The 23,405-nt window shown below is 38.4% G+C and overlaps 1 protein-coding gene across 1 annotated transcript in view; it reads left to right on the top strand.

Annotated features, from left to right (window-relative positions):
• The first annotated feature begins 1,498 nt into the window (after window positions 1-1,498).
• Window positions 1,499-23,405, top strand: part of LOC102822436 (bis(5'-adenosyl)-triphosphatase-like) — a 1,401,568-nt gene continuing 1,379,661 nt past the window's right edge. The window contains exon 1 of the mRNA XM_006862124.1: window positions 1,499-1,601. Coding sequence (XP_006862186.1) covers window positions 1,499-1,601 — 103 coding nt within the window. The remainder of the gene's footprint in view (window positions 1,602-23,405) is intronic.

The following is a 23,405-nucleotide window of genomic DNA, read 5'->3' as shown; positions in this document are numbered from 1 at the left end:
CAGAGCCTTGTTGTTTTCCAATGCCTTCAGTGCACATTGGACATCTTCCTTTAGTACCATTGGCTCTTGTTCATATGCTACTTCTTGAAATGGTTGCACATCGAGCGTTTCTTTTTGGTACAGTGACTCTGTGTATTACTTCTTTCTGCATTTGATGCTTTCTGCATCATACAGTGTTTTTCCCATATGTGAAGAGGTCAAACAGTGATTGCAATTTTTTTATTTATAAATCACTCTTCTATAAATATAGATTGAATTTGTCCTCCAAAAATATGCATCAGCTTGGCTTAGCCAAGATCCTCAGTGGTTTTGTAGTTATGTGATAATGTGATATTATGGTTATGTGATGATCCCTAATAATTTGATGTACTGTGATAAACCAATAAGAGGATTAAATACACTACACTTGATCCCATCACAATACTAATCCAATGTAAGGGATTTCCTAGGAGTGTGGCATGCAACACCATTTATCTTATAACCAGCCTAGATGGCAGAATTGACTGCTACCTAGTCAATTCTGACCCCTTGTGACCTAATATAAGGTTTCTGAGCCTGTAATTCTTTATGGAGGCAAGCAGTCTCTTCTTTCTTCTGAAGAGTAGCTGGTGGTTTTGAACTTCCAACCTTGTGGTTAGCAGCTCAACACTTACAACAGCACCACCAGTGCTTCACATTATATAAAGAGATAGAAGAAGAGATGTGAGCAGAGAAGAAGAACCTACTATTACTAAGAAATAATAGCTGGGATAGAGTGCATCCATTGGACGTGAGGTCCTTTGAAGCTTCTAGAATCCAGTGGCAGATTAATACAAAGACACATGAATTCCTCCAAGGAATGCTGGAGCTATAGATGCTGAAAGTATGTGAGGACCTTTCCCTAGAACCCCACAAAGAGAGAAAATATTCTACGAAAGCCAGTAGTCTGAATTTGGATTTGTAGCTTCCTAGAATGTGAGAGAATAAATTTCTGTTTGTTAAAATCTTGTGGTGTTTCTATTGTAGCAACACTAGATAATTAAGACAATAAACAAAAAGATAAAGCCAGTTGGGAAAGCAATTATGAATTAAAAGGGTAATAGTCAATGCTTAGCAATGAAATTTTCAGTGTAGCAAAGATAATCAAATGACAAGGTAAAGATAAAAGTTAACTTGGCAAATAGTACCTCGTGGATTTGGAGTAAGGTAAACTGAAAGTACAGCGATTTATGAAGAGAGACTTCTGTTATCCATATGCAAACTTCTTCTGGAAAACACAAACTACAGTCAAGGCCACATATACATGCAGCAAGATCATCCTATATTAAGAGAATTTAACCAGTATACATCATAACGGGCATTAAATGGGAAAACTGTAAAGGGTGTCCTCTTATACCTAAGAATCTATAGTAATTGAATTTGCTTTCCTTCAAGTGGCATTGAGTTGATTTTCTTATTAAAATTTTATAAATGGCCGTTTTTAAAACTATCTTCTCTTTCAGACTTCACCCGTAAGAAAATGTCATTCAGATTTGGCCAACATCTCATCAAGCCCTCTGTGGTGTTTCTCAAGACAGAACTGTCCTTTGCCCTTGTGAACAGGAAGCCTGTGGTACCAGGACGTATCCTTTTCTTGTTTGTTTAAGAAAAAATAAATCTCCAAGCCTAGATGACCAAATGAATACAGCAGTGGGTCCCAGGTCCGTCCAGGAAAGTAAACAAGGAATCCTCCTCGCCGCTTTGGAGAGACCAGGTAAGTTGTTATTCACATTTATTCTGAATCTAGTTGGTGGCACCAGTAATATGCTTGATCAGTGTTGCAGAACTTCTGAAAAGAGTTGCTTAGCAACCATGGCTTTGGAGGTAAATTTTTGCTTGACCTTTTCACTACTGTAGCTGTGTAAATAAATAGGTGCTTCTAAAATGGGCCCAATGGAGATCATGGGCATTTTGTTTTCAGTTTGTCTATTGTGAATTTTAATAGTGGGATATCAATTGGGTGCCATCTTTGTGATGTGAATGTTAGGAATTGTGTGATGATTTGAGACTGACATGGTGTATTTGCCTCAAAGAGATTATTCAGGGTATGCATTTTAATTAAATTAATGCACATAAATACAGTTATAAAAAAAGAATACATATATGTATATATGTATATATATATATATATATATATATAATTTTTTTTTTTTCATGTTAAAACCTGAAATAGCATTTTCTTTTGGAAAAAGAGTGCAATTTGTAGATTGTTGTTACTTGGCATTGACAGTGGACTCTGACCACCAAATTGTATTATTACCTCGACCAACTTCAGGAGCTTTATTCTTTTGCCGTAGAAACAACAAGAATTGGTGAGAAGTTCTAATGGGTTGTTTTTATGTTATCGAATTTATCACTTGTATTTGTGTGCATAGAAATTTTGAACTAACTCTTCAGATTTTTTGCCTTTCCGTCTAACTTAATTTACTATGCAGAAGGCAACAAAATATAAAATTTCATGTATTGAAATAATAAATATTTTTCCACACTGAGACATCATTTCACTATAAAATTATTTTCTCAGTAATTCTGAATGTGTATATATATGCCAAAAAATTTTTTTTTTCAGAAAAAGTTTGTTTTTTCAGTGAAAATTTTCAAAGTGCTTGAGAACTTTCTGAATAATCCTCATCCTTGGCTATGTAGCTATTGTATGTTGAAAAACAAAATGTGTAAATAAGAAAAACACATAGCAAAAGATAGTGTATGAGAGACTCCCAAAAGCTTTGAATCCAATTTAGCTAATTAAAACTGTCAGTTTATAAAGCTTGTACACTTGGCAATAAATTTGTAAATAATTTCATATGAACATTTTCTTGCTAATGTTTTAAAATCATTTTTAAAATTTATAAAACTAAAGCTGAGTCTAAAATGAGTGCTCAGTATTAAAAAAAAACACTATTTTTTATTTAAGTATAAAGAAAAAAAATCTAGAATGTTATTGACTGGTCTTGAAACATGAAAATTTTGAATTGTACACTTGTTTTGTATTGAGTTCATCTAAAGTACCTTGAGTTTTTGGGATTAACTAAAGCATATTTCTTTTTATTTGGCTTTGCTGTAAGTTTGCAGGTAGTCTTTTTCCTGTGAGGAATATTTTATGCAAAGAATATCTGGAAAATCAGAGGTCATTGAATACGGTTTAAATGCCATCTCTCTTTCTGTGCCAGTTTAATTAATTTCCATTGAAGGACTAAGAGAATTTGGGATTAAAAGGTGAATTCAATGAGCAAATTTTATTATTTTAGATTGAGACAAAGTGTGATTTTAGAGATGTGCATCTTGCTGATGGCTAATAATGGAATGAACTTTGCTTCGTCATTTTCCCCCTCATATAATAATAAGTAACTTGATATTCTATGGTCTTTTTAACCAACTCTTAAAGGGTAATATGTAAGACTTGTGGCATCTTTATGTCTGAACTCAAGAGAAATTAAAACGTCTGGTTCTAGGGAAATATCTGTCCTGAAGACTGAGCAATTAATGAGCTATAACAAATTTTTTTTTTTTACCAGATGAAATTGTCATTTATGCAGTGATTCCTGGTCAGATTACATAGTTGGGTAAATGTCATGCTCATAGTAGATGTTTTATTAGAATGAGCAAACCTCAGTTTGTTGAAAGGTAGGGCGAAGAACCCAGCCTGCTCTGAGGATGAGAATAACACGAGTCAGAACGTTTTTGTAATCAGAATAATCTCTAAGGCTATTTCACATAGCCGGTTTTTAAAATGGTCTCAGGGCCAGTGGATAATGCATTCAGACAATCCTTTTTATATGATGATTTTGTAACTTTTTATTTTACTTTACCCTTTGTAAACTCTGTTAGGTTACAACTGTGAGATGAATTTTAATAAGGCATCCATTTACCTGCAGACAGCTATATTCTTTTGTCCTGAGATTTGGGAATTGAAGCTGTGAATAGCTCTGCCCACTAACGTTTCATAAAATATACAGTGAGATCTCTGCAGTGGGTTTTAATTTGCCTCTCCCCACCTCACTTTCCATTCTGCCTGCCCTAGTCTAACCCAGTGGTGTGGTTCATCTTGCTTTTTTCTGGCTCCCTGCTTCTGGAATTCTCTAGTGGAGCCTACAAACTCATTGCATAGCAGATTTCTCATCACACCATCCTCATTCCTTTGCTAACAAACCATTCATGAATTTCCATGTTTCTTGAAGATAAACTCCAAAATCTTTAGTACAGTTTTTAAAAAGATGTTTATTATCTTGGCTCAGTCTATCCTTCTTAACATTGCTTGTATTTACCCTTCACTATGGTTTCCCGTAGCACACTATGCACCTTGAGTTCCTTCCCATCCTGTTAATATCTACTGAAGTTTGATTGATACCTGTCCTGCCCACTTAAGAAAAAAAAAAAAACTATACTATTTGTTTTGGTTAAGTAGCTCTGGTAGCGTAGTGGTTACGAATCAGGCTGCGAACCTTAAGGTCAGTGGTTCGAAACTACCAGCTGCTCCGCGGGAGAAAGATCAGGCTTTCTACTCCCGTAAAGATTTACACCCTCGGAAACCCTGTACAGGGTTGCTATGGGTCGAAACCGACTCAACGGCCCTTAACAACAACAACAACATTTGTTTTGGTTACTTGTTGTTTATTCTCATGTCATTTTCTCTCAGCAGTTATCACTGATAACAGTTATTACTGTTCCAGGAACCGTGCCTAACACTTGTCCCTGTCTTACTCGTGTCAGAATTATGTGTGTTCCAGTTTGCCCTTGCACTGTCATTTACTTCTAGGAAGGGGTGGGGCTAACACCTGCTTTCATGCATCTGTTTCTTTTCAGCATCCATTAGCACTATGTTGCCTGAATTTAAATGGAAACTATAAGCATCAGGTACCATATAGGTGGTTCCAGTGAATGGGATGGGACAAGTAAATATCTGCTGAAATACTGCATTTCAGTATCTCCATACACAGAGCCAAGTCTTGTCATCATTTTATCCCAGACTTTTAGTGTCATTTGTAAGCTGTAGTTGCCCAAGTTTCCCTCCATGCTTTGTCAATTACAATCCTGTTTCTGTGTGAGTGGTATACTGAACTAAGTCTAAATCTAAGAGCAGTGGAATGAATTGATGGCAGATGGGAAAGATTCTTTGCCATTTCTACCATGGGTTGATTGCTCAATGGACAAGTCTTTGTTTTCAAGGCAGTTTATTAGCATCTTTATGAGAAATGAAATGCTGTGTTTTGTGTTTCTGATAAATTCTTTTTCTAAAATAACTATATTTGGGTACCCTTTGGGGAGCGTGCCATTCATAAAAGACTTGTAAATGTCATCTTTGAACTGGTTTCCTCTCTAACATTTTGCTCCCCCTGCCAACCTTCTTTTTCTGATGATTTTGCTCGCTGATTTTTTTTCCCCTTTCACAGAAGGCGAAGAACTGTCAGATCAGGGGCTAAAGATATGCTTTTGAAGCAAGATTGTTTGCTTCAGTCTCAAAAGAGTCACTTCAGTCTCTCCTTCTCCCCACCTAAAGCAAACAATTCTGTTCGTTGCAAACAGCATTTTAAAGCCAATTTAATAGGCTTCACCTGCTGCAGTGCAATACTCTAGAAGTATATGTCAGAATGCCTTTAATCCATTAATTTCTTATTACTGGAAAATGTTTTTTGCAGAATGCCTTGGTGAAAGAACAGGCACATTTTAGAGACTGCATCCAAATTCTGCAGTGAACATTTTATTCACATGTCTTGGTGAAGCCCTGCTATCGTTCATGGCTTAAATAAATTCGAACCAGTATGCCTAATATTTCTTTTCACTCTCCCCTCTCCTTGTGTTGTGCCATGTTTACCTTTCATCTTGGATTGAACATGAAAAATGAATTTGAACATTAGTGGAATCCATTTGGGGACTGGGACTTTTATTGTAAATAAAATTATTCATTTGTTATATCCTGTTGTTTTCAGAAGACAGTGTATTGATCTTTGCATTGCTATTCAGAATGGCACAAGGAACTCTAACACAAGGGGAACACAGCAACATTTGTGGACGGACTATTTGTGGTGTGTAATGACAGAAAACCTGGCTCGCTGGCTATACTATATTATACAAATCATTTGTCAACAGCTTATTGAATCAGATATTAAAAAGCAGATATTTTCCAATGGGAGCATCACACAGAATGTTATCAGGGCCAAAGGATGTTAAGATGATGCATGGAGCATACACTTCCAAAGTGTATTTATGAAGAATTAGACCAGGTAACTGAAAGGACATTTTGCTGACTCGTTTGAAACTAAAGTTTGGTGCAATGGAAATTATACTGTGCCATCCAAACTCAATAGATACAAAAGAGAACTCTGAAAAAGACCTTTTAGTAACAAATTTTGCCTGTTCAAATACAGCAATATTAAGATTTTTCTGTTTTCTGACAATTGTCATGCAAAGCACTCTTGAAATAAATTTAAAATATAATAAAAATTGCTCTATTACTTACAGTGATTTCTACGGAACAGATGCTATAGATAAAAATGCCCTTTTAGTCCTTCTTTAAAAAGCAGAAATATTTGTCATTTCCTGAGTAGGTTATAGTCTTGTGAATTCCCTTAATTGTTCAGGAAACTGAAGTTATTAGTGATCTGATGATCTTTCATTTCTCAAAGGAGTTTCTTTTTAAACCTTCCTGTACACATAAAATGAGTGCGAGCACTATTTTAGTATTTTTATTGCTAAAGATAGATTTGGGCTCTTAAAATTGCCCTAAGCACGTGTCTTTTTCCCCTTGTGTATGCTTGTTGTATATTAACAAGCTTAAAAACACTTTTGGAGAAATGTCTAAAGATCTCTTTGCTTTAAACTACAGTGCGGCAAGTTGATTCTCTGTAATCAGATGTAACTGCTCTGTTACTCCCTCTCCAACCCTAACCCCCTTTCCCTGAAATGAGTCTCTATATAAATATGTCCCTTAAGTTAAGGAGCACTAGTAGCACTGGAGATCAAGCACTGTACTGCTAACCCAATGGTCAGAAGTTCAAACCCACCAGACTATTGTTTGGAGAAGGATTAGTCTTTCTACTCCCATAAAGAATTACAGCCTCAGAAACCCTGTACAGGGTTACCGTTAGTTGGAACTGACTCACTGGCAATGAACAACAACAACAACAACAACAACCCTTATGTCATTAGAGGACGCTGTCACCAAGTAGAACTGACTTTTGATGGCATTGGTCAGCAGGAACAAAGGAAGCTCTTGGAGGCTTTCGTCTTTCTTTAAATTAATTACCAGCGTTTTTTCTGTCTCTAGAATCTGTCACAGGTGGTCCTCCCAGTCCCCCACTTTAAGGCAGACTTTGCTTGACTGTTACTCATCTTGACTTGTCATCTGAGGAATTACTGCACAGTAAGCAAATGCATTTTATGTCAAATATTAGTTCATTAGTTGACAGTGAGCTCATAGTGTTGAGAGGGATTCTGAGGCTGCTTTCTGAGGATACTGTCAGAGGGCAGTAATGGTCCTGGCTACCAGAGAAAAGCACTCCTTGCCAGATTGTTTCTCTCCCTAGTTAATTTTTTGTTCCTACGGTTGAGACTGGCATCTTTATTTTTATTATAGACAGAATGATGGATTGTTGCGACCCAACACTGAAAGAATTAAATAGGAACCTGGTACATGTGCAAGGAATGCTTAAAATTGGATGGAGAAAGATGAGTGAATTTTGTGCATTTTGCCCTGACCCCATGGAAATTTTGCCCTGACTCACCCATGGAAATCTCGTGCCTTAGGCACATAAGTATTGGTCTCCAAATCTCATTCAGGATGCTTCTTTCTAACCCCTCTCTCCTTTTGGCTCTCCTGGCTCCTTGCTCCCCGCTCCCTGGAGAGGACACCTTCTGTGTGGCCTTGTGATTCACCTGGACCTGTGCTTAATTACTTAGTTTTGACTACCTTTCCTTGCCCTTGACCCCTCTTCTTCAGAATAGGATTTACCTTCTGACTTCAGACCCTGCTGTGAATTGAGCGGGATGGGCTGACTGACCCTAGCTATGCATTAGAGGAGAAGAATCCAACTGGCCCTTTGATCAGTGCTTTTAGCAGATTTCTGCATACTCTCAGCAATGCACAAAGACTGGAGTATCACATCCAGAAAAGGACACCTTATAATCTGACTATCTGTACAGGGATAATTCTGTTAATGTGTGAGAGGGGAGGGAGGATATTAAGGATGCTGTCTCCCCAGCTATGGCAAATGGTAAGATGATAATTATACATGTCAAAATGACACTTTGAATATTTCTCATGTTAATTACTAACGCAGGTATCCTGTAATGTGGAAAGCTGTTCCCTCTTTCTGTTTACTCTCACGTGTAATGTTTCTCAGGTAATTTTAAACTGTCATGGTTAGCAATTACTGAACTCTGTTCATTTCATTCTGGGCATATTTTTGACCTGCTTTCTGTGCGAGTCATCAGATTGTGAGGAATAGGAAAAGGCTGGTCATGGTGTTACCAGCCTTGCACTTGTAACGGAACATAATTGGAAGTAATGAATGGAATAATGCATCATTATTCATAAAAACTGTCATGCAATTAACTCAAATAATGCAAAATATAGTCTAATTTCCATTTGGAGTGAAAATAGATTTGATTTGTTAGAATACCAGTAGGCAGTTTATGTTTATCTTATATTTTAATCCACATATCAAAAGTGCTAAAATCTATTGAATGAATATATATGGATTTTCTACAGTATAGAAAGTCAAGGTGGTTTTCTTCTAGCAGAGCTTTATATATATTTCATATTTATTATATAATGCATAATATGTCTATATGGCTAATTTTTTTACAGTTCCCATGATTATTTATATTAATTATAAATTAAAGATCGAGTTTATTTACTTAGCTCCCATTTCCTATCCCAAGCTAATTGAATGAAAAAATAAATATAAATTTACAAATAGCTCTGGGACATAAATCCTAAATTGGCCTAGTCCTAAGAAGAGTTCTCTACAGTAGCAAGTATCTGAACTGCTTTTGGCATTTCGGCTATTTTTCTGAGATTCCTGCTTCAGTCTTTAAATATATGTCAGAAATCTTGGCTGGACCTGGATGTACTTATAGTTGAGGGTCAGGATGTCGATAGACATGTCTTAGGTATCAGAGTAATTTTTATATGTACCAGTTGGACACAGGAATCCTGTCTATTGAGAGCAGCAGAGATAACCTCTGGAAGCCCTGTACTGGGCAGACATTAACTTATTTACCTCTGTATACACAGAGTTTTGGGAGGTCTGTGGAGTCCCTGGGGAAAAGGCAGAGATGTACTGAGCACTGTTTAGGGGGCAGTACACACAGACATACGTTGTTATATTAACAACATGAATAGATAGGCTATGCATATAATTCAGCAACAGCTGTAGAGTGGTGAAGACTTATGGGAGGAAGTTGCCATTGGATCTCTGGGATCAAGCATGGTATTTATTCTTGAATACCAGTGAATTAAAAACTGTAGAACTCCATCTTTGTTTCAAATGGTCAGCTCCCTTTTGTGAACTGGTAGCAAGTATCCTATCACCAGTTTAGGGGAATGCCTAACTGTAGTAGAGATACTGAAACAATGTACTCTTTGCCTCTCTGTCTTTCCTTTTGTGTGTGTTTGGGTTTGAGAGTGGAGAATAGAAGGACTTTTAAAATGTTCATGGAAAATAGAGTTAAAAGCTCATGGAATTTTTCAACTACCTTTTTGACATCCCCTCATACACTGGGCTAAGTAAAAAACAAATATTGTTACATAGTCATAGAAACCATTATTTAAAACAACAACAACAAAAAATCAAACCCTGAAACTATTGTTTCTCAGCATATCTTCCATGTAGGTCTACAAAATTCTGAATGTGATGTTGTCATCTCTCTAACACTGCCTTAGAGCCCTAGTAGCTTAGTGGATTACAAGTTGCACTCAAAGCCAGGGGTTCAAATCTCCTTGTTGCATTTGAAAAAAACATGAGGTTTTTATGCTCCCCTAAAGATTTGTATCCTCGGAAACCCTATACAGGGTGCCTGTGATTCAGAACCAGCTTGATGGCACACCACCACCATCATCAGTCAGCCAAAACTTCTCTGATGAATCCTGCGCTCTGATTTATACCTCATCAAAGGGCAGTTCGGGTGTCCATTAGAGAGTTAAATCATGTTCCTTTTAAATGTTCTTTGCATTTTAGGGAAGAATAAAAGTCTGAATGGTCAAGATCAGGGCTGTAGGCTGGATGAGGTAAGGTTTCCCAGCGAATCTCTCACAGGACAGCCCTTGCTGCCCTAGAAGAATGAGCAAGTATATTGCCAAGATACAACAATGTTTCTGGGCACAACGTTCCTGGCATTTTTCTCAATTTTCTTAAAATTTCTTTCTAATAGGCCGCCACAGTCATTCTGTGTCTTTTGAGAAAATCTGTTAAGATAACTCCCTTGTTGTTGTTGTTGTTGCTAAGTGCCATCAAGTCAGTTCCGACTGATAGCAACCTTGTATATGGTTTTTGAGGAGTGGCTGGCGAGCTTGAACCACCGACCTTGTGGTTCACACTGACCTTGCAGTCCAGCACATTAACCCATACCTTCTGCCACCATTCATCTGTCATTTTGTCATCCTGTGGTGGCTTGCATGGCCCTGAGATGCTAGAAGTTATGGCATTGGTATTTTAAATACCAACAGGGTCACTCATGGTAAACAGGTTTCAGCTGAGCTTACAGACTAAGACAGACTAGGAAGAAAGAGAGGTGAACTACTTCTGAATGTTTAGCCACTGACAACCTTATGACTAGCAGTGTAACACTATCTGAAACACCACATTATAGAATATTGAAACAGGATGAATAGAACTAGAATAATGCTAGACATAGTGCTGTAAGATGAGTCCCGTAGGTTGGAAGGCACTCAAAATACAACTGGGAAGAGGTGCCTCCTCAAAGTAGAGTTGACCATGATGACGCAAATGAAGTAAAACTTCCGGGTCCTTTATTTGCTTATGGGCTACACAGCTCAAACTGAGGAAAAACAGCTGTAAACGTCCACTGATAATCAGAACATGCAGTGTATGAAATATAATCTAGGAAAATTGAAAGCTGTCAAAAATGAAATAAATACATAAAGCATGATATTGTAGGCATTAATGAGATGAAATGGGCTGGTACTGGTCATTTGAAATCTCACAATCATGTATTACTATGAAAAAAAAAACCCATAAATTCAAGAGGAATGGTGCAGCACTTATCATCAAAAAGTATGTTTCAAGATCTTTCTTGACATATAATGCTGTCTATGTTAGGAAAGTATCTATACGCCTACAAGGAAGAAAAGTTAATACCATTATTATTCAAATTTGTGCATCAACCACTAAAATTGAAAACTTCCTCCAGCTTCTCCTGTCTGTAATTGATCAGATATGAACTTAGGATGTACTGATAATCACTGGTGATTGGATTGCAAAGGTTAGAAACAAAGATGAAGTATAAGCAGTTGGAAAATATGGCCTTAGTGATAGAAACGATATTGGAGATCATATGATAAAATTTTACAAGACCAATGACTCATTCATTGCGGAAGCCTTTTTTAAACAACATAAAATATTACTATACACATGAACCTCACCGGATGGAATCCAACACAAACAAACAAATTGACTACATCTGTGGCCAGAAATGGTAGAAATCCTATATCCAGATCATTATTCAAAACAAGGACAGGGGTAGACTGTGAAACTGACCATCTATTGCTCAGATGCAAGTTCCGACTGAAGCTGAAGAAAATTAAAACATCCATGTGAGCCAAAGTATGACCTTGAATGTATTCCACATGAATTTACATGTCATCTCAGAGACATATTTGATGTACTAGACACTAGGACAGAAGTCTAGGAACTTTGGGTGATATCGAGAACTTCATACAGGAAAAAAGCAAAAGGTCATTAAGAAGACAATTCTTTCTTGTCTTCAAAATTGGTGTCACAAGATACTCTAAAACTTGCTCTGCAATATAGAGATGCTAAAACAAATGGAAGAAATGAGGAGGTAAAATATCTGAACAGAAAATTTCAAAGGGTAGCTTGAGAAGGCTAAGTCAAGTATTTTAATGAAATATGAAAAGACATGGAGTTAGAAAAACCAAAATGAAAGAATATACTCAGCATTTCTCAAGCTGAAAAAACTGAGGGAAAAATTCAGACCTCAACTTGAAATATTGAAGAATTCTATGGGCAAAATATTGAAAGAATATAGAAGAAATATACAGTCACTGTACCAAAAAGAAATGGTTGATGTTCAACCATTTCAAAAGGTAGCATATGATCAAGAGCCAATGACACTGAGGGAAGAAATCCAAGGTGTATTGGCAAAAACAAGGCTTCAGTAATTGATGAAATACAAATTGAAATCTTTCAACAAATTTATGCAACATTGGAGGTACTCATTCTCTATGCCAAGAAATTTGGAAGACAGATACCTGGCTAACTGATTGGAAAAAAACCCATATTTGTGCCTATTCCAAAGAGAGGTAACCCAACAGAATGTGGAAATTATTGGACATCATTAATATCACAAGCAAGTAAAATTTTGCTACAGATAATTAAAAACCGGTTACAACAGTACGTTGACAGAGAACTGCTAGAGGTTCAAGCCAGATTCAGAGGAGGGCATAGAACGAGGAATATCATTGCTGGCATCAGATGGACCTTGGCTGATAAATAGCAATGAATGTAAGATGTGTACCTGTGTTTTATTGACTGTGCATAGACTTTTCCACTGTGTGGGTCCTGACAAGCTACAAATAATGTTGTGGAGAATGAGTATTCTGGAACACTTAATTGTGCTCATAAGGAACCTGTACCTAGACCAAGAGGCAGTGATTAGAACAGAACAAGGGAATACTGAAAGTTTTAAAATTTGGGAAGGTATGTACCAGTGTTACACCATACATATTCAGTCTGTAAGCTAAGCAAATATTCTGAGAAACTAGATTATATGAAGAGGAATATAGCATCAGGATTGGAAGAAGACTCATTAACAACCTATGATATACAGAGAGTTCATCCTTACTGAGAGTGAAGAGTACTTAAAATAGTGATGAAGATCAAAGATCAGAGCCTTTGATATGGGTTGCACCTCACTGTAAAGAAAACCAGTATCCTTACCACTGAATGAATAAATAACATCATGATTAATAGAGAAAAGACTGAAGTTGTCAAAGACTTAATTTTACTTGGATCTACCCGACCGTAGATGGAAGCAGTGCTCAGGAAATCAAACAACATATTACATAAGGCAAATCTGCTGTACAATTTCAGTTTAAAGTTTTCAAGAGCAAAGATGTTAGTTTGAGGCTAAGATCCTCTTGATTTAACCAAGGTGTTTTCTGTATCCTCATATGCATGTGAAACTTGGACAGTGAATAAATATAACCATAGAAGAATTGGTGCATTTGAGTTATGTTATTGGAGGAGACTATTCAAAGTACCATGGACTGCTAACAGAACAAACACGTCTGTTTTGGAAGAAGTAAAGGCAAAATGATCCTTACAAGCCAGGATGGCAAGACTTCATCTCTCATACTTTGGACATATTATTAGTAGGTGCCAGTTCCTGGATAAGGATATCATGCTTGGGAAAGTGGAGGATCAACAAAAAAGATGAAGACCCTCTAATGAGATGGACTGGCACAGTGGCAGCAGGAATGGACTGAAATATAACAACTCAGGTACCCTAGTTCCTGGTGTGGCACTGTAGGATAAGTACTGGACTGCTAACCACAAGGTTGCTGGGTCACCGAGTTATAACCAACTTGACAGCACTTCACAGCAACTAGACTAAGTGTATTAATAAGGGAACTTATCTTCAGCCATCCATTGACCTCAGAGTCCTGTTTAAGCAAGTTTTGTTTGAAATAAACCCATGGATGTATAAACAAGAACCCATGTAGCAATACTTTTTGACTTAAACATACAACTTACTTAGAGCTTATTTTAAAATAGTATTTTCAGTATATACTACTTAAAATGTAATAAATATAATATTTATAACTATTGATACATTATTGGAGTCACCATTTTTGTTATATCCATATTGGTCTATGAGATGTTTAAATGGGGAAGTGGAACCCCAGTTCATGAGGGTCAGGACCCTTGATTCTCCTCTTAATGTTCTTTCTACCATTTCTAGTTGCTTTTTCATGTCCAGCAAGTGATCATGTATCATTACCTAGGCATGCAGAGGAATTATTCTTAAATTTTTCCCAGTTGCCCTACTTTCGGTGTTATTTTTTCCTAAATCTGCCCTATGCCATTGATATTTTACTTTGATGGTATTACTGTTTTATCATTGTCTTCACTGTCCTTTAAGAATAGGACTGACCTTGGTGATTTCTGAAAAGAACAATTCCTTGGAGCTATAAGGTTCAAGCTTTACTCTCTGGTGCCTTCAGGAGGGGACTAGGCTAGGATAGCAACATAATTTGCTCTAAGTTAAAATGGGTCCAGTAGGAGCTAAATTCATCTGGCTCTCTGATTTTTTTTCTTTTATAATAGTTTTTGAAATGCCTGTAGTTATCAAGAGATCTTTTCATCTCCAAGATTTATTTTCTGTTCAATAGATTTGCTAGGACTAAGAATTATCTGTCGAGGGCTTATACTGTGAAAGTAAACCAGGATACTCTCATCACTAGAAATGATTGCTTTACTAATTGTCAAAGGACATACATAAGGATAAAATAAATTAATGGGATTACATTGAATGTTTGACATGCAGATGAATAGAATGCTAGCTAGTATGTTGTGTTCTCATGTCACCATAGCTCTGTATATTTGGACCCTATTATATATAAGGAGCTCTGGTAGTGTAGTGGTTATGAATTAGGCTGTGACCCTTAAGATCAGCAGCTCGAAACTACCAGCCACTCCGTGGGAGAAAGATAAGGCTTTCTGCTCCCGTAAAGATTTACAGCCTCGGACACCCTGTACAGGGTCGCTATGAGTCAGAAGCGACTCTACAGCACATAACCACCACGACCACCACCACCCGACAATTTATACATTGTTGACCAACTGAAGGACAGATACCATCCCCACACCCATATTATTGAGAGACAGGAGCAGAACCAGTCTCCCCACACTGAAGCGTACCTCTGTACTTCCAAACTACTTGAGGGCAGATGTGGTGAGGGAAAAGAAAGACTGTTGGAATGAGGAGAACTGAGAGGATTTTCTCTTCCCTTTCTCTGGCATGATTTCTCGGTGCAGAAGATGGCTCAAAGCAAGGTTGTTGGCATTTTGTTCCCTGGTCAGTTGTGGCTGAACTAGAAACCTGCAGGCTTATGTAGGTTTATGTCAGATGGACTTGCAGCATCATGTGAGTTGCTTGGAAGAGCTTTCAATTTGCTCTGTGCTATTGAGATTCAGATTGCTCTGGTAGTGTAGTGGTTATGAATCGGGCTGCTAACCTCAAGGTTGGTAGTTCAAAACTACCAGCCATTCCTAGGGAGAAAGATGAGGCTTTCTGCTCCCGTAAAGATTTGCAGCCTCAGAAACCCTGTGCAGGGTCACTATGAGTTGGAACCGACTCCGCGGTACTTAACAACAACAATTGAGATTGTAACTGCACAGAGAAATGTGCTTACTTCTCATTTGTGCATTTTTGAATGCTGGACCAGGAAAGGACTGCTGGACTGATAAGACAAGAAAGAGCTGGAAAGGTGATGAAGACAAAATCCCAGTTTTCTGGAAAGAAATGCAGAGGCACCTGATTCCTGTACAGGTCCATGAATATCAGAGTAGTGCGCAGATGACACAGGGTGTTTGGGTAGACTCTGGGCCAACTGAGGAGCTGATGGATGAAGAGTGTTGGGCCAAGGGCTACTGGCAAAATTATAGAAGGAGGCATGACTGTTCTGTTGTCAGTGGATCCTCAGAAACAGATAGGGCTGGGGTGAAATGAAACTTGAATATCTTTCTAGGTAAGATATGCATATTAATTATGATCCATGCAGAGACCATCACATTGTCAGAAGAGATGAAATTTGAGCTAGAAGAGGGCTGCCTTTCACCTCTAACTGTTAGTTATCTAAGACCATCATGCTGCCTCTAATACATGAAAGCTCACTCTCAGGTTAGGGGAATAAGTAGGGAGTGCGGTTGAATTGGTCAGGCTTAGATCTTAAATAAGACATATTTTTCATCTGACATTGAGAGTTTAAACTGGAGGGACTTTTAATTATGCAAAGTTGATTGCCAAGTCATAGAGTCTACCTAAGGTATCATTAAAGGACCAGGAAGGGCATTAATGTACTATGGCTGGAAAACTGAAGGCAAAGGAGACACCCTTACCCTACTGAATGAGAACTCTTAAGCATGTTGGCTACACAAGCAGAGTGATGGAATAAATCCTAAGGAAGAAAGAGACTGTTCACATGATGTTATTTGTTGATTGCTTTAATTCTTAAGAACAGAATCTTGAATACAGTAGATGGGTGACAAATATCTGTGGGATAAATTTAATTTTAATTCAGTGCAGTGTGGTTAGGGAAAAGAAAATGTATTTATTCAACCAATATCTTCTGAAAGCCAAGTTCCTCTCATGTTATTTTTCCAATTCTAATCTTAATGTTGTACAGTCTAAACTGAAGACGTACCAATTTATACATTAAGCATAATGGAAACTTTTTTGCCACTGTGATCCTATTAGTCACATGGAATCCATGTCACTTCTCCTTGTTTTCCTTAAACTAAAGCCAGTGTTGTCACAATGCCTGATTTTTATTTCTTTTACTCACTTTTTCCTTCATTGCTCTCTTGGACTCCATCTCCTACACCCTCACATCCCACATTTGCTCTCTCAAGCTGCACTTACATCCTAGTTGTTCCTTGAACAATCTAAGCACCTAGTTTTTACATCATAGCCTTTACACGAGCTGTTCCCTCTAGTTAGGATGTTGTTCCTCCTGATGCAGGCATGTCATGCTCTGTCATCCCTTCTAGTCTTTGTTTACATGTACTCATACACTACCTCCTTGGGACAGTCTCCCCCATTGAATTGTTTTAAATTACAAATACCCACACTTTTGTTGTTGTTGTGGTTGTAGCACTTGATTTCTAACTCACAGTGTAACTTCTTATTTGTTTTGTTTATTGTGTGCCTTTGGTTGAGGATGATATGAGCTCTGTGAACGCAGGAATGGTTTCCAGGTTTTCAGTAGATATTTGTGAAGGTAATTTGTTCAGTGAGTAATCCTGTTGGACCATCTTGGCTTTGAAGCTTTGGCGCTAAGAAGAACAAGAAAGCAAATCAAACCAACTGTCACTGAGCTGATTCTGGCTCATAGTGATGTTATGTTGCTGTTGTTAAGTGCTGTTGAGTCTGTTTCAACTCACAGAGACCCTGTAAGAGTTTCCAAAGAGCAGCACGTGATTTTGAACTGTCAACTTGGTAGTGAGCCGCTCAGTGCTTACTCTGCAGCACCATACCAGAACTCACTACAGGACAGAGGCAAACTGCTCCATAGGATTTCTGAGACTGTACTCTTTATGGAAGCAAACAGTCACATCTTTCTGCTGTGAAGTGGCTTGCAGATTCAAACTGCGAGATTTTCGGTTAGCAGCACAACACTTAACCTACTGCAACACTATGGCTCCTCAAAAAGGACAAGAGCTCTCATTTAACAAATTGAATGATTTGATAAATACACTAAACTCTAAAGGGTGGAGGATAAGATTAGTTTCTACGTGGATTTTTTCATATGTTCTGTGGTGCTAAAGAATAAGCACGGGAATGCTAGTTGCAAGGTTGACAGTTCAAACCCATCAGCTGCTCCTTGGAAACCACTCAACAGCACTTAACACCAACACACACATTTGGGAGCACGTTGGCTCTGTAGAATAACCTGCGAATCACAAGTTTGGCAATTTGAGCCAAACACCAGCTGTTCTACCAGTGAAAGAGGCTTTCTGCTCTTGAGAAGGTTTATAGCCTCGGAAACCCTGTGCAGGGCAGCTATGAGCAAAACTGGCTCAGCAGCATTTAACAACAACAACAACAACAACACATATGTGGGTACATACACTAGGATGCATGATTAATAGTGATCACTCCCAAGCAGCCTGCACTGAAACGATTTTGAAAAGTTTGAGTATTGAAAAGCCACTCCACTCAATTCAAATACAGTTTTCATAGATTCCAGTCAGGACAGTGAAGTCAGTACTTGCTCATTGGAGTCCTGCTATCTGAGGTGATATTGTATTTCCACTAAAAGGAGCTCTGGTAGCGTAGTGGTTATGAATCGGGCTGCGAACCTTAAGGTCAGCGGTTCGAAACTACCAGCCGCTCCGTGGGAGAAAGATGAGGCTTTCTACTCCCGTAAAGATTTATACCCTCGGAAACCCTGTACAGGGTCGCTATGGGTCGGAACCGACTCGATGGCACTTAACAACAACAACAACAACAATCAGAAATTAGCAGGAGTCAGTGTCTCATCAACTGATGAGCTATGATTTCCCAAGAGTACATTTGCTACTGTCTTGCCTTCGTCAGTAGATCTAGAGAGCTCTTCACAATATTTCTTGAGACCTTCTATCAAGTTTTATTACCCGATTTTCTTGGCTTTCCTTAATACCAGTTTTCACACACATTGTGTTGTTGTTGTTAAGTGCCGTCGAGTCGGTTCCGACCCATAGCGACCCTGTACAGGGTTTCCGAGGGTGTAAATCCTTACGGGAGTAGAAAGCCTCATCTTTCTCCCGCGGAGCAGCTGGTAGTTTCGAACCGCTGACCTTAAGGTTCGCAGCCCGATTCGTAACCACTACGCTACCAGAGCTCCTTACACACATTAGTTATTTATAAATATATGTTTCCATTTCTTTCTATAGTTTCTATATTTTTTATAGAATTATATGTATTTTGGTATATTTTTTGTTTGTTTGTTTTCCCTTTAATACAAAAATCTTTTACTTTACTTACATGCATTAGATAGCTAAGATAATTGTCATTAGGATAATTTTGTCTATTTGTTTATATTCTGAGTTGTTTATAAAAGGCAGTTCTATTTTATCTTCTATGGTTTCTATGAGACAGAATTTGATCTGATAGCAAAGAGTTTCATATGGTTCTGGGTGAAGGATAAAAATATAATAAAATCAGATAGTTTTAAAATAAGAAACAAGAGTCAACAAGAAAGTAAGGACATTAAAATGGAATCAGATTGAGGCTAGTGTATGAAATATGTTGGTATAGAATGTCTGTTTACTTATTAGCACCTACTAAAGGCAGAAAGAGTTCTGGTGTGGCAGGATAATGTGCTGGTCTGCAAGGTCAGTTTGAGCTGCAAGGTTGGTGGTTCAAACTCACCAGCCTCTCCTTGGAAACAGTATACAGGGTTGCCATCAGTCAGAATTGACTCGATGACACTTCACGACAACAACAAAGACAGAACATTTGGTTATGAGGTTAAAAGTAGGATGATTGCTCTGGAAGTACAGAAATAGTCCCAATTTTAAGGATTATGTAGTCAGTTTTTCTTTGAGTCTTTCAACATGGATATGATGCCACAATATGTAATTGACAGTATTCCTAAAACAACCTTAAAATCCAGGGAATCTCCCATCCAAAAAATGTTCAGAGCCTGATCACTATTCACCATCTTGACCATGTACCACATTTTGCCTGGACTCCCACAGTAATCTCTTTAGTTGCCTTGTTTTCACCTCCCTAACCCATCCCACCCTCAACTTGAACAGCATACAGTAGTTAGCATGGGCTTTAAATATACAAATCAGAACATGCTTATCTTTTGCTTTAAGAACTTCTAACTGCCATTTGTTTTATTTAAAGTAAAATCTCATGTGCTCATGGAGGCATCCAGGATTTTGGCCCTTGTCTATGAGAGCTAGTTCTTCTGGCTAGGCCTTTGCATCAGCTATTGTCTCTTACCAGACACACACTTCCCTCTGACCTTCACATACCTCTCTGTCTCTTCTCCTTCTGGTCCCTGCCTTGTGTCTCTGCCACACAGAGGCCTTTCCTGATGGTACCACAAGCCTCACACAATGGAAATGGTGGTTGGGGAGGCTCTCTCCAGATCCTGTCCCTGGTTTTGAGCACACACACAGGAGATGGAAGTGCTCTGCTTTCTTACAAGTGTGTATCCATTCACTTCAATTAGCTTTGTTTGTACTTGTTGAACAACTGGATATTACACCTGTCTAGGGTCCTGGTGTGGCGCTGTGGATTAATGTGCCAGACTGCAAAGCTGTTTGAATTGCAACGTCAGTGGTTCAAGCTCACCAGCTGCTCCTCGGAAGCCCTATACAAGATCACTATGGGCCGGAACCGACTCGATGGCACTTAACAACAACAACAACAGGGTATCTCAATTAAGTGACCCACCTTTTTGGTTGTTTTCTAAATCTCAAAAAATGGGGTTGCCCTTCCCCAACTCCTGCTATCTGAGGTGATATTGTATTTCCACTAAAAGGAGCTCTGGTAGCGTAGTGGTTATGAATCGGGCTGTTGTTGTAAGGACTAAATCCAGGTAAAGTGAACAAAACCCCAAACCAAACCCATTGTCATGGGGCCAATTTGAACTCATAGTTACCTTGCAGGACCCTTAGGGTTTCTGAGACTGTAAATATCTACAGAAGCAGCTGGCCTCATCTTTCTCTCTTTACACCGGCAGATGGGTTTGAACTGCCAGTCTTGCCGCTGGCTGCCTAATGCTTAGCCTACAGTACCACTAGGGCTCCTTAGGTAAAGTGGAAGAGGAAGACTATCAGTATTTGGTTTGTGGGAGCATGGTATAATATAGTTATTTTATTGGCCATTATCTTTATACTTTAAGGCAGGTCAAGGGTTTGGGGTCAGGGTAAAAGATGTCATTTCATAGTGGCTCTAAATTTGTAAAACTGGAGATTAAATGGAATTAAAAGGAAGTCCCTGGATCTCTATGTAAATATTGCACTTTGTTGTTGTTGTTAAGCGCCATTGAGTCAGTTCTGACTCACAGCAGCCCTGTATAGGGTTTTCAAGGCTGCACATCTTTACGGGAAGCAGAAGGTCTCATTTTTCTTTCTTGAGTGGCTGATGGGTTTGAATTGCTAACCTTGCAGCAGACGCAATTCGAAATTAACTCAATTGAAAAATGTACTAAAATAACAACTGGGATTTAAAACAAATTAATAAACTGATAATGAAATATATGTTCTCGGAGCCTTTTTCATTTCTTTCTCACTCCCCTTATTTTTGTGCATGAAACATGCTCAAAGTAACAAAAGAAAACCAAAATATTACTATTTTATACTGCTTTTAGCATCTGGGAAGAGTGGGTATGTGAATAATCCTGGAGTTCATTCATGATTTAGCATTGCTTTGCCATCTTGATTTTGAAATGAGACCCTCAGGGGTATTTAGTCTGGATTTTGAAGTCTCATTACCCATAATGGGAGTCATTGGACACGTGCCTTTATTCCACGCATAGCACTGAAAAATGACCCGGAACTGACTCGATGGCACTAACAATGCCACCAAGATAGTGTCTTCCTGTTTGAGCTAATTTTAATGTTGTTTTTTTTTTTTTTAAGTGAAGCACCTCTAAGTATCTTTGTACAATCCTCAGAGCGATGAGACTGTTAACAATTCTCTAATAAGTGATAGGTCTTCATTTAGTAACACTTGACCTTTGTGTGCTGGGAGGGTTTGTCTGGTGCTTAGTTTCTGAACTGAGGATGTGATTCTCTTTTATTCCATCTCAAGTTAAGGCTCTTTGCCCCGCTTTTTCCCCTTCCCCTCTATCTTTTTCTCACTTTTCTCCTCATCTCAACCTCTAGATAGAATAATCAGTACACAGTTGGTAGCTCAGTACTAATGCAGTTCTGAAACTACTCAAATATTATGGAGAATAGAAGTTATATTTATCCAAATTACTTGAAAATCTCAGTATAATATAATAGTTACCAGCTAATGAATTGCTTGACTACATAAATGTTTTGTTTGAATTATGTCTATATAAAAGCAATTTAATTTATATCATATGTAACGGATTTTTAAATCTCATAGTTTTCTTTCTATTTTAGAAATGAAAAAAAATCTATAATTTATAGTTTCATTTTTAAGAATTAATCCCTGCTGAAATGTCCATTTTCCTTCCAGTTTATCATCTTTTCTTTCCAGTTTATCAAGTCAAGTGCTTATTGTACAATGCTACACCAGGACTCAAACATATAGATGTGGTGTTGTAGGATAAGTACTTGACTGACAATCACAAGGTTGGTGGTTCAAACCTACCAGCCACTTCTTGGTAACCCTATATTCCATATCATTGTCTGGACCTACCAGCCTTTTCAGTTTGCTTATGATGTTATTGACATATAGACATACAGATAGCTTCACCTCTCTTTTGCAGACCATTTGGTTATTGCGGTTAAGAGACATCGAGTCAGTTCCGAGGAGCAGCTGGTGAGCTTGAACTGCCGACCTTGCAGTTCAAACCAATCTTGTAGTCTAACATATTAACCCAAAGTGGCACACCAGGGGTCCATACAGTAGGGGTTGTGGTTGTTGTTTTGTGGTATTGGTTCCAACTCACAGCCGCCCTGTACAGGGTTTCCAAGGCTATAAATCTTTATGGGAGCAGAAAGCCTCATCTTTCTCCTGTGGAACAGCTGGTAGTTTCGAACTGCTGACCGTGAGATTAGCAGCCCGATTCATAACCACTATGTTACCAGAGCTCCTTTATACAATAGGGGCAGGGAACCTTTTTTCTGCCAAAATTTATAACACCATTCATGGGCCATACAAAATTATCAACTTAGAACCTAGCCTACTATGTTTAATTACACATTTAATGAACTCATCCCTAATGTAATGGCTAGGGGTTCTGGTGTGGCCCTGTGGTTTAATGTTCTAGACTGCTAAGTTGCTTTGATCCGCACTGTTGGAGGTTCAAGCTCACCAGCTGCTTCTCGGAAACTCTACACAGGGTCTATATGGGTCAGAACCGATTCAACAGCACTTAATAGCAACAACAACAATGTGATGGCTAAGCGTAGTGATTACAGTTTGGACTGCTAACCTTAAGATCAGCAAAGTTTGAAACTGCCAGTCGTTCCGCTGGAGAAAGATGAGGCTTTCTGCCTCTGTAAAGGTTTACAGCCTCAGAAACCCTATTCAGGGTCACTATGAATCAGAACTGACTCCGTGGCACAGCACCACCACCAGTGTGATGGTTGGAACTGTGGTTGCCTTGGCAGGGCCAGACCCTATAAATTCTCTACCCCTGATACACAGGGTCATTATAAGTCAGAACCGACTCATTTGCACTAAGCAACAGCAATGTGTGTGTGTGTGTGTGTGTGTATATATATATACATAGTTGTTGTTATGTGCCGTGGAGTCGGTTCCGACTC

The sequence above is a fragment of the Chrysochloris asiatica genome, unplaced genomic scaffold, assembly GCF_000296735.1.
Source record: "Chrysochloris asiatica unplaced genomic scaffold, ChrAsi1.0 scaffold00046, whole genome shotgun sequence".
Lineage (NCBI taxonomy): Eukaryota > Metazoa > Chordata > Mammalia > Afrosoricida > Chrysochloridae > Chrysochloris > Chrysochloris asiatica.
The sequence above is the reverse complement of the archived record's forward strand: the minus strand, read 5'-3'. Positions and strand labels throughout refer to the sequence as shown.